The 12,220-nt window shown below is 42.0% G+C and overlaps 1 protein-coding gene across 5 annotated transcripts in view; it reads left to right on the top strand.

Annotated features, from left to right (window-relative positions):
* The window catches only part of Cdkl4 (cyclin dependent kinase like 4), a 52,713-nt gene that overhangs the window by 36,629 nt on the left and 3,864 nt on the right, over positions 1-12,220 (top strand). For 3 of the 5 annotated variants that reach the window (XM_029470845.1, XM_029470846.1, XM_029470844.1), the window contains exons 7-9: positions 1,375-1,457; positions 4,213-4,269; positions 5,754-5,912. In XM_029470845.1, the coding sequence (XP_029326705.1) occupies positions 1,375-1,457; positions 4,213-4,269; positions 5,754-5,912 (299 nt within the window). The remainder of the gene's footprint in view (positions 1-1,374; positions 1,458-4,212; positions 4,270-5,753; positions 5,913-12,220) is intronic. The other 2 variants (XM_021149253.2, XM_021149252.2) reach the window with 1 other exon arrangement.

Here is a 12,220-nt window from a genome sequence, read left to right as displayed (position 1 = left end):
GACCCACTCTAGGAGCCACAGACCCACTCTAGGAGCTTGCAAGTAAAGTGTCTCTCTCTCCACTGAATGAATACACAGAATCTTCCCTGAAGCTGCTCTGGCTTTCTGCCTGTTGGTCACTTCTCTGCTTCCTCTCTAGCTCATTCTCCCAGGCAACAAGAATGGATAGGGCAGAGCACCATTGCAGGTCACACGGTCTGTGTGTGGGTCTGTTTGCTACGTTCCCTAACTCCTTAGACAGACCTGAGTTGAATCCTGTTCATGTGACTGACTGATGAACCTCCCTCAGCCTCGCTCTCCTCACTGATACAATGGAGATGGAAACTAGCTATTCTAAGGCTGGGCTCGAGTGGTATAGTACTTGCCGAGCACGCATAAACGCCTAGGTGATCCTGGCAGTGTGTGAATCAGGCATGGTGTGGCCCATGCTTGTGATCCCAAGACATGGGAAGCAGAGGCAAGAATATTAAAGAGTTTAAGGTCAAAATCAAGGACACCATAGGAAAACCTATAGAACCAACTAACCTGAGCCCATAGGGGCCCACAGAGACTGATCTGCCAGCGTGGAACATGCATGAGTCTGACCTAGGTCCTCTGCACGTATGTAACAGTTGTGTAGCTTGGTCTTCACTGTGGGACTCCTAACTGCGGGGGCAAGAGCTGTCTCTGACTCTGTTGCCTACCTTTGGGATCCTCTCCCCCTATTGGGCTGCCTCATCTAGCTTCAATAGGGGAAGATGTGCCGAGTCTTACTTCAACTTGAAATGCCAAGGATGGTAGATACCCATCGGAGGCCTGCTCTTTTCTGAAGAGAATGGAAGGAGGAATGGATGGGTATGAGAAAGGACTGAGAGGAGAGGAGGGAGGGAAACTGAGGTTAGGATGCAAAGTTAATTAGTTAAAGAGTTCAAGGTCATGCTTGGCTAGGAGGCCAGCCTGGAATAGACAAGACCCTGTCTCAAAGGAAAAATAAAAAGAACTAAAGAGGAGAGGGAGGGAAGAAATGAGGTAGGAAGGAAGCTAGCAATTGTGTTGAGAGATCATTAGGAAAGCAGCTAAAGAGCCCAGCAGTCCTCTGTCACGTAGGCTTAGATGGAGGCTGATTGGTATTGGAGATTGGTGCTAATGCTAATCTGTGTGTCCAGACGCTGAAGGTCCTCGTCTCCAATTGGTTTTTGATCTGTCAAGAGCTTTGTACAGAGAGTGGTCCTCACCTGAGCACAGGGGCCTCTGCCCAGGCTCACACTGCCCCTGTCTGGAAGAAGCATTCAGGCACAATGTTTCCTTAATACCCACATCTTCGGGGATTTTTATGATATACTTTATGATTTTCTAACCCAAGTTATCATGAGCTATGTGGTTTGTATTTTACAGGAAAGCTGATCCCAAGGCACCAGTCTATCTTTAAAAGTAACCAGTTTTTCCGTGGCATCAGTATACCTGAACCAGAGGACATGGTAAACGGCTCTGTGTCGGATGGTTTATTACTTGTGCTGTTTCTTTCTGTAAGGAGGTGGTGGTTTCATGTGTGTGCTTTAGGCTGCCGCTTTCCATACGAAACACTGATGCAAAATTGAAATAAGTCAGTTTAAAATGTAATTCAGTAGGACACTGCAGAATTCCCAACTATTCAAAGTGCTGGATCATTTGAGCTCAAGAGCTCCAGGCCTGCCTGGGCAGTTTTGAGGTCCTGACTCAAAATTATTTATAAGAATCCAGGCATAGTAGCATGGCTGTAGTCCTGACACTAAGAAGGTTGATTAACACAGTTTGATGCCAGCCTGGGCTATGCAGTAAATTCTGGAATGCAGCAGCCAGAGCTACGTAGTGAAACTGTCACCAAAACAAACAAACAGTCAACAACAACAACAAAACAGGGACACAGATGCACACAGGATTAAGAGTGGTTGTTACACAAGCATGAGGATCCAGTACTCATGCAAATAGGTGAGTGTGGCTGTGCATCCCCATAGCCCCAGTGGTGGGAGCAGGAAGCTTTAGAGATTGCTGACTGTCGGCCCAGCTTAAAAACAGATCCAGGTTCAGTGATAAACCCTCAAGGGAGTAAGGAGGAGCACGAGAGACTCCCAGTGGTCTCCTCTGGCTTCCTCACTCAGGTATGTGCAAGGAGGCACACATGTGTACCTACTCCTCTCCTCACATAATATTAAAATAATAATAATTACATAAAGATGACAGGAGGAAAACAACAGCTTACGTGTCCTATCTCTTGCATAATTCAAGCCCATTTAAATCTAAATCATGCTTAGTATCCAGCATAGCACCTTAAAGTTTTTGGTCAAACACTGAAGTTAGCATTCCCTCAAATAATTACTTCTGCATAAATAGTACTTCAAACCAATTTCTTTATTTTGAAGATAGATTCTGTCTTTGTTATTCTCCAGCTTATAGAACAAAGCTGAAACAGAAATAAATTAAACACATTTTCAAGTCAGACTCAGTTTACCTATTTAATCCTTGCACCGAGGAGACAGTAGCAGCAGGGTCGTGAGTTCAAGTCCAGCCTGAAACAGAGAGGAGACTCTGACAGCTACCTATCACCCTCCACAAAACAAAACAACAACAAAAACAAACAAAAAAAGTCCCACCCCTTTTGTTGCAGGGTATTTGATCACACTGTGAACCCTGAGGTTGTGTTATTTACTTAGAGGGAGAGGGAGAGGGAGTCAGGGGACAGATAGAGAGACACACTGGAAGTGGAAGGGAGGGACATTGAGTTGGGAGAAGGTTTTGTTTTTGTTTTGTTTTTTTTGTTTTTTTTTTTTTGAGACAGCATGAGAGAGAGGCATGGCTTCTGGGATGTTGGCTGAGGAGGAAGGTCAGTTGAGTGCTTCCTCTGCCTCTCTGAGTTACCAGGCTTTCACCCTAGAATCTAGCTCCCGAGTCTTCATTAGTAACATCAAGCAATTGGTTTTGTTTTGTTTTGTTTTGTTTTGTTTTTTCGAGACAGGGTTTCTCTGTAGCCCTGGCTGTCCTGTCACTTTGTAGATTAGGTCACATTGTAGACCAGGCTGGCCTTGAACTCAGAGATCCACCTGCCTCTGCCTCCTGAGTGCTGGGATTAAAGGTGAGCACCACCATGCCCAGCAGGATTTTTTTTTTAAACAGCAGGGAGATGGCTTAGCAGTTAAGGCTGTTGCTCCACTTGTTTGTTGTTGTTTTGGTTTGGTTTTTGGTTTTCCGAGACAGGGTTTCTCTGTGTAGCCCTGGCTGTCCTGGAACTCACTCTGTAGAGCAGGCTGGCCTCGAACTCAGAAATCCGCCTGCCTCTGCCTCCCAAGTGCTGGGATTAAAGGCGTACGCCACCAAGCCCGGCTGTTGCTCCACTTGTATGTGAGGAAGAGGGTGTGGAGCCCCCACATCCATATAAAGGTGGCTAGCTGTGGTGGCCTGCCTAGAGTGCTAACCCCAGAGAGTGGTCCTAGAGAGAGCCGGCTAGTGAGCCTAGACTCACTGATGAGCCCGCAGCCCGCAGATAGAGCAGTAGGTGGAGGATGTTCTCAACATCCACCTTTGCCTCTGTGTACACAAACACACATGTGCACACTCACTCACACAGGTGCAGAAGCATGAACACCTGTGCACACATGCACACACACACAGGAAGATGGAAAAAGGTGGGGGAAAGACCCCCAAGAATTATAATGTGTTTAATGTAAAGAATAAAGCGTAGATGGCTCCTGTGAGCTCTGCAGTGTCGTCTCCTCCCGTCCCTGCTCTTCTGAGACACTGCTGCTCCTGTTTATTGCTGCAGTGTTTTCCAGTGTGGGAGTCAGCATGCTTTCAGGATTGCCCAGAGTGCTCTCTTTGACATGACAGCTCCAACCGCCAGGCTGCGTGGCAGGATTCCAAGTGGGGTGTTTTCCTATTTGGATCATCCCCGTCCCCTTCCCTCGCAGGAGTACTAGCACCAAGAATAAGTCATTACAAAATTAAGGAAGCACTCTGGTTTTATATTTCTTGAACCTTTATACTATACTAGGAAATTATATTAAAAAACATTTTTTGGTTTTTTAAAAGAGCTTCAAACGGGTCATCAAACATACTAAGGGATATTTCTCTAAAGTGTTCTTATTGTCAGGTATGCACACTGGGGGTGGGACTATGAACTACATACATACATACATAACACATACATGTACATATCCATTCCTTCATGGTTATGTGACACTGAAATTCTTTATTTTCCAGGAGACACTTGAAGAAAAATTCTCAAATGTTCAGCCCGTGGCTTTAAGTTTCATGAAGGTATGTGAGAATTAACTATTAATTATAATTGTCAGACCTGGTCATTCAGCATGGTGGTGGGGAGAAGTGTGAGGAATACAGAGCCAAAGTAGGGAATGGTAATTTAAGATGATAGGAGGGGGAGGGGTGATGATGGCTAAGGGAAGGCAAAGGCACATGCACGCGGCTGATGACCTGATTTTAATCCCTGGAACGCACATACAGTGGAGAGCACTGGCTTCCCAGAGTTATGCATTGACCCCACACCCCCACCCCGATATGTTCCACAACATATGTGCCAGGTATATGCATCCTCTCGCACACAAACAACATTCAAACCACCTTTTAGAAAGAAATGAACTCCACCTTGGGCGTTGCGGTCGGTCTCTCACATCCTGACTCCAGACCTTTTACCAGGTTTGACCCTTGCTTGCTGAGAGGTGCACTTCCAAGGACTGATCCACATTGTCAGTGCTCAAATGATTAGTTAAGCAAGACACTTCTCTCAGTCTGAAGCTCTGGAGACCTCAGAATGGCAGCTGCCTCTTAGACTCCGAAAATGCTCTTTAAATAAACACAACTCATTTAGTGGACTACATCTCCCTAGATTGGAAATCCCAGATAAGAATGTGAGTGAACTCAAGGTTTATTTGAAAGTGTGGTGGTTAGCTTTAATTATCAAGGCGTTATAGCCTAAAATCACCTGGGAAATGAGGGATTTTCTAGATTAGGTTGGCCAATGGGCAAGTCTGTGGGAGATTCCATTGATTAAATTCATTGAGGTGGGAAGCCCTGTCCACAGTGGGTGGAACTATTTCCTGGGCCTCAGCTCAGATTGTGGAAGAGTTGAGAATGTGAAGTCTGGCACTAAGGTGAAGCTCTAATTCACTGATGTCTGCTCTTTTGGATGTAATGTGGCCAGTTGCTCCAGAGTCCTTGGTTTTTTTTTTTTTTTTTTTAATCTCTTCAACAACATCGATACTAGTATCTAACATATAAAAGGTACTTATTATTTATCACTGAAATAAAGTAAATAAATGTAAATAAAGTAAATAAAGTAAATAAATGAACCCACATGGTAATTTTCAATTTACCCGAGGTTGATGGTTGATAGATTTTGTGTTTACTCAGTTGTCCATCTTTGGTCTAATTTTGGGTCATTTATCTGATCATTACTGTGTGTGTGCACACACATATGTGTGGAGGTCACAGGGTAGCTTGAGGAAGTTGGTTCTTTCTTCTCCCATGGAAACTCCTGGGATCCAACCCTTGTCAGTTTTGGCAGCAACCACCTTTACTCTGAGCCAGACAACCAGCGTAAGCATTTCTGGGGATCAAACCCAGAACCTCATGTGTGCTAGGCGAGGACCGGACAACCTACATCCCAGACTGGCCACTGGCTTTCTTAAGCCATGTTTGCCAACCCATTCTCTAGAGCTTTGGGTGCACAGTAACCAAATAGGCCAACCTCTTAAACCTATTTTGCTTTTCCTCCCTTCCCGAAGGGATGCCTGAAGATGAACCCTGACGAGAGGCTGACCTGTGCCCAGCTGCTAGACAGTGCCTACTTTGACTCTTTTCAAGAGGATCAAATGAAAAGAAAAGCCCGCAGTGAGGGGAGAAGCCGAAGGCGCCAGCAGGTACCTCTCAGTTCCCAACTTGAGGCAAGAGACAAGTATTTTGGTTTTCCCCTTTTCTGCTTTTCCACGTGAGGCAGGAGGAACACCAACACTTTTGTTGCTGCTGTTCCGACTTAGTTGTATGCATCTCAGTAAATATTGATGATTGCTGTAGTAAGACCTACAACTGTGAGCTTGTCGAAGTATCTTGCTCTAATCATACATGTCTACAGTAGGGGCTGTCAATCATGTTTCCCAGGTCAGTCTCCAGTTCTTGGGCTCAAGTGACCCTCCGGTCTCAGCCTTCCAAGTAACTGGGGTTAGAGGTGAACAACATTGTGTTCGCTTTGCATTTGAATCAAATATTGAATGCTTTCTGTTACACTGACTGGATAGACCACCTGCCAGATGATGTACCTAAAACCTAACAAGGGCACCCACAACTGGATTGAATTTTGCCACCACTGGGACAGACTCCACCCCTTTTGGTAGCCTCTATCTGCCTGGCTCTTGCCCATGTATTCAGCCAAGACTGTAGGCTTTTTCTAGAAGCCAAATACTAACTTTTTCAGATCAAAAGGAAGAAACTAGGGCTGGGAATAGCTTGGTGGTGGAACCACTCACTTACCAACCAAGAACTGCCATACAGTGGGCTAGTATTAAACAACGAGAAGGCAGACTCTCATGAGAGGCGTTGGCTGCAGAAAACCTCAAAGTTAAAACATGAACTTCATGAGACTAGGCTTGTCTTAAATTTTTTTCTCCTCATCAGTATCACAAAAATAAATATCTAACATATAAAAGGCACTTAATGCATATCACTGAAATGAATTAATAGATGAATGTTATTTATTAATAAGCCTACATGGAAACTTCCAATTTATCAGTGGCTGATGAATGATATATTTGTGTTTCCTCAATCTTCCACCTTTGATCTAATTTCTGATTTGTTCACTACCATGTGTTCCATAAAGGAAGTGTAACTAGCTGTGACAAAAGGTCGTGCCCACCATCCCTGAAAGCATTGAGGTGCCTGGTGAACCCCTTTTTTCTAGGAATTGCTCTGCAGATCATAAGAGTGGTTAAACTCCCCTCTCTCTTTTTCTCTATGTCTCTTACGTCTCACTCTTAGACCACTTGGCCATCCCGACACTGCTATTCTCTTAATAAAGTCCTTTCCAGGTTTTATGAGGAAGTCTCTCCTTCCCTTGAAGGCCCAATCATATTTGTCTCTTACACGTATCCTACCAGCTCTGTCTAATACTCTCCCCTGACCCCCCACCCCACCCCAAGGCCGAGTCTCAGTCTCTAGGCCCTTCCTCCTAATCAACCTCCCTCCTAAAGGTTACAGATCAGCATCCTTTCCCAGATGGATGACCGCCATTCTGTTTTCATTATATATAAAAGAAAGGACAAGGAGGGAGGAGGAAGGGAAATAGGTCACTTAGGTGTCTGTTTGCTCCTGTTGTTTGACCTCACGAGCTCAAGTGTGAATCGAGACGTAGACTCTGGATCCTTCTGTAGAAGCAACAACTTCCTTAAGACAGGTGTCAATAGATCTAGGAAAAGGTCTCATATCATGCTTTAAAAGGTCTTTTAAAGCATGATATGAGCAGAAATGTTATCTCCAGGGGTGGTTCTAGAATAGCTGAACCACACCTCTGTTCAACTTCCTGACCCTCTGTACATCTCCTCCATCTCCTCCCATACCTGATTCTGCCCCTCTTTTCTCCCTCCCCCTCTTCTCTTCCTCCCAAGTCCCTCCCACCCTCTATTTCCTTTGATTATATTGTTCCCCCTTCTAAGTAGGACTGAAGCATCCACTCTTTGGTCTTCCTTACTTTTGAGCTTCATGTGGTTCATGAGTTGTATCATGCTCTTTGCCTAATATTCACTAATCAGTGAGTGCATACCATGTCTGTTCTTTTGTGACTGAGTTACCTCACTCAGGATGATATTTTCTAGATCTGTCCATTTGCCTGCAAATTTCATGAAGTCATTGTTTTTAATAGCTGAGTAGTACTCCATTGTGTAACCACATTTTCTGTATTCATTCCTCTGTTGAGGGACATCTGGGTTCTTTCCAGTTTCTGGTTATTATAACTATGGCTGCTATGAACATATTGGAGCATGTGTCCTTATTACATCTTGGAGCATCTTCTGGGTATATTCCTAGGAGTGGTATAGCTGGGTCCTCAGGTAGTACTATGTCCAATGTTCTGAGGAACCACTAGACTGATTTCCAGAGTGGTTGTACCAGTTTACAATCCTACCAACAGTGGAGGAGTGTTCCTCTTTCTCCACATCCTCGCCAGCATCTGCTGTCACCTGAGTCTTTGAATTTAGCCATTCTGACTGGTGTGGGGTGGAATCTCAGGGTCATTTTGATTTGCATTTCTCTGATGACTAAACATGTTGAACATTTCTTTAGTGCTTCTCAGTCATTGGAGTTTCCTCAGTTGAGAATTCTCTGTTTAGCTCTCTACCCCATTTTTTCATAGGGTTATTCGGTTCTTTGGAGTCCAACTTCTTGAGTTCTTTGTATATATTGGATATTAGCCTTCTATTTGATGTAGTATTGGTAAAGATCTTTTCCCAGTCTGTTGGTTGCTGTTTTGTCCTATTGACAGTGTCCTTTGCCTTACAGAAGCTTTGCGATTTTATGAGGTCCCATTTGTCCATTCTTGATATTAGAGCATAAACCATGGGTGTTCTGTTCAGGAAAATTTCCCCTGTGCCCAGGTGTTCAAGGCTTTTCCCCACTTTCTCTTCTATTAGATTCAGTGTATCTGGTTTTATGTGAAGGTCTTTGATACACGTCGATTTGAGCTTTGTACAAGGAGATAAGAATCAGTCGATTTGCATTATTATACAGGCTGACCACTGTTGAACCAGCACCACTTGTTGAAAATTCTGTCTTTTTTCCACTGGATGGTTTTAGCTCCTTTGTCAAAGATCAAGTGACTATATATATAGGTATGTGGGTTCATTTCTGGGTCTTTAGTTCTATTCCATTGATCAACCTGTCTGTCACTGTACCAATACCATGCAGTTTTTACCACTATTGCTCTGTAGTACAGCTTAAGGCCTGGGATGGTGATTCCCCCAGAAGTTCTTTTATTGTTGAGAATAGTTTTCACTATCCTGGGTTTTTTGTTATTCCAAATGAACTTGAGAATTGCTTTTTCTAACTCTATGAAGAATTGAGATGGGATTTTGATGGGGATTGCATTGAATCTGTAGATTGCTTCAGCAAAATGGCCATTCTTACTATATTACTCCTGCCCATCCATGAGCATGAGAGATCTTTCCATTCTCTGAGATCCTTACATCAGAGACTTGAAGTTCTTGTTGTACAGATCTATCACTTGTTTGGTTAGGGTCACACCAAGGTATTTTACATTATTTGTGACTATTGTGAAAAGTGTTGTTTTCCCTAAGTTCTTTCTCTACCTCTTTATCTTTTGAGTATAGGAAGGTTACTGATTTGTTTGAGTTATTTTTATTCCCAGCCACTTTGTTGAAGTTGTTTTTTATCAGGTTTAGGGGTTCTCTGGTGGAGTTTTTGGGGTCACTTAAGTATACTATCATATCATCTGCAAATAGTGATATTTTGACTTCTTCCTTTCTAATTTGTATCCCTTTGACCTCCTTTTGTTGTCTAATTGCTCTAGCTAGAACTTCAAGTACTATATCAAATAGATAGGGAGGGAGGGAGAGGGCAGCCTTGTCTAGTCCCTGATTTTAGTGGGATTGCTTCAAATTTCTCTCCATTTAGTTTGATGTTGGCTACTGATTTGCTGTATATTACTTTTACTATGTTTAGGTGTGAGCCTTGAATTCCTGATCTTTCCATGACTTTTAACATGAAGGGATGCTGAATTTTGTCAAATGCTTTCTCAGCATCTAATGAAATGTTCATGAGTTGTTTTTTTTTCTTTGAGTTTGTTTATGTAGTGGATTACTTTGATGGATTTCTGTATATTGAACCATCTCTGCATCCTGGGATGAAGTCTACTTGACCGTGGTGAATGAACATTTTAATGTGTTCTTGGATTGGGTTTGCTAGAATTTTATTGAGTATTTTTGCATTGATACTCATAAGGGAACTTGGTCCCAAGTTCACTTTCTTTTTTGGGTTGTTGAGTGTTTTAGGTATAAGTGTAATTGTGACTTCATACAACAAATTGGGTAGAGTAACTTCTGTTTCTATTTTGTGGAATAGTTTGAAAAGTATTGGTATCAGGTCTTCTTTGAAGGTCTGATAGAATTCTGCACTAAATCCATCTGATCCTGGGCTTTTTTTGGTTGGGAGACTTTTAATGACTGCTTCCATTTCCTTAGGGGTTAAGGGTCTGTTTAGATGGCTTATCTGATCCTAATTTAACTTTGGTACTTGGTATCTGTCTAGAAAATTATCCATTTCATCCAGATTTTCCAGTTTGAGTACAGGCTTTTGTAGTAGGGTCTGATGATTTTTTGAATTTCCCTGTTTCTGTTGTTATGTCTCCCTTTTCATTTCTGATTTTGTTATTTTGAATACTGTCTCTGTTTCCTCTGGTTAGACTGGCTAAGGATTTATCTTTCTTGTTGATTTTCTCAAAGAACCAGCTCCTGCTTTGCTGATTCTTTGTATAGATCTTTGTGTTTCTACCTGGTTGATTTCACCCCTGAGTTTAATTATTTCCTGCTGTCTAATCCTCTTGGGTGCATTTGCTTCTTTTTGTTCCAGAACTTTCAGATGGGCTGTCAAGCTGCTAGTGTATGCTCTCTCCAGTTTCTTTTTGGAGAAACTCAGAGCTACGAGTTTCCCTCTTAGCACTGCTTTCCTTATGTCCCATAAGTTTGGGTATGTTGTGCCTTCATTTTCATTAAATTCTAAAAAGTCTTTAATTTCTTTCTTTATTTCTTCTTTGACCAAGTTATTATTGAGTAAAGCACTGTTCAGCTTCCATGTGTATGTGGGCTTTCTGATGTTTTTGTTGTTATTGAAGACCAACCTTATTCTGTGGTGGTCTGATAGAATACATGGGGTTGTTTCAATCTTTTTGTATTTGTTGAGGCTTGTTTTGTGACTGATTATATGGTCAGTTTTGGAGAAGGTACCATCAGGTGCTGACAGGAAGGTATATTCTTTTGTTTTAGGATAAAATGTTCTGTAGATATCTGTTAAATCCATTTGGTTCATAACTTCTGTTAGTTTCACTGTGTCTCTGTTTAGTATCTATTTCCATGATCTGTCCTTTGATGGGAGTGGGATATTGAAGTCTCCCACTATTGTGTGAGGTGCAATGTGTGCTTTGAGATTGAGTAAAGTTTCTTTTATGAATGTAGGTGGCTTTGCATTTGGAGCATAGATATTCATAACTGAGAGTTCTTCTTGGTAGATTTTTCCTTTGATGAACATGAAGTGCTCTTCTTTATCTTTTTTTGATAACTTTTGGTTGAAAGTTGATTTTATTCGATATTAGAATGGCTACTCCGGCTTGTTTCTTGAGACCATTTGCTTTGAAATTTTTTTCCAGCCTTTTTCTCTGAGGTGTTGTCTGCCTTTGTCACTAAGGTGCATTTGGCAAAATGCTGAGTTCTGTTTATGCATCCAGTTTGTTAGTCTATTTCTTCTTATTGGGGAATTGAGTCCATTGATGTTAAGAGATATTAAGGAAAAGTGATTGTTGCCTCCTGTTATTTTGTAGTTAGAGGTAGAATTATGTTTGTGTGGCTGTCTTCTTTTGGGTAGAAGATTGCTTCCTTGCTTTTTCTAGGGTGTAGTTTCCCTCCTTGTGTTGGAGTTTTCCATCTGTTATCCTTTGTAGGGCTGAATTTGTGGAAAGATATTGGGTAAATTTGGCTTTGTCATGAAATATCTTGCTTTCTAAATCGATAGTAACTGAGAGTTTTGCTGGGTATAGTAGCCTGGGCTGACATTTTTGTTCTCTTAGGGTCTGTATGACATCTGCCCAGGATCTTCTGTCTTTCATAGTCTCTGTTGAAAAGTCTTATGTAATTCTGATAGGTCTGCCTTTATATGTTACTTGACCTTTTTCCCTTACTGCTTTTAATATTCTTTCTTTGTTTTATAATTATTTGATTATTATGTAATGGGAGAAATTTCTCTTCTGGTTCAATCTATTTTGAGTTCTGTAGGCTTCTTGTTTGTTCATGGCTATCTCTTTAGGTTAGGGAAGTTTTCTTCTATTATTTTGTTGAAGATATTTACTAGCCCTTTAAGTTGGGAATCTTTGCTCTCTTCTATACCTATTATCCTTAGACTTGGTCTTCTCATTGTTTCCTGGATTTCCTGGATGTTTTAGGTTAGGAGCTTTTTGCATTTTGCATTTTCTTTGACTGTT

The sequence above is a fragment of the Mus caroli genome, chromosome 17 (genome assembly GCF_900094665.2).
Source record: "Mus caroli chromosome 17, CAROLI_EIJ_v1.1, whole genome shotgun sequence".
Lineage (NCBI taxonomy): Eukaryota > Metazoa > Chordata > Mammalia > Rodentia > Muridae > Mus > Mus caroli.
Note: the sequence above shows the minus strand (reverse complement) of the source record. Positions and strands in the feature narration are given on the sequence as shown.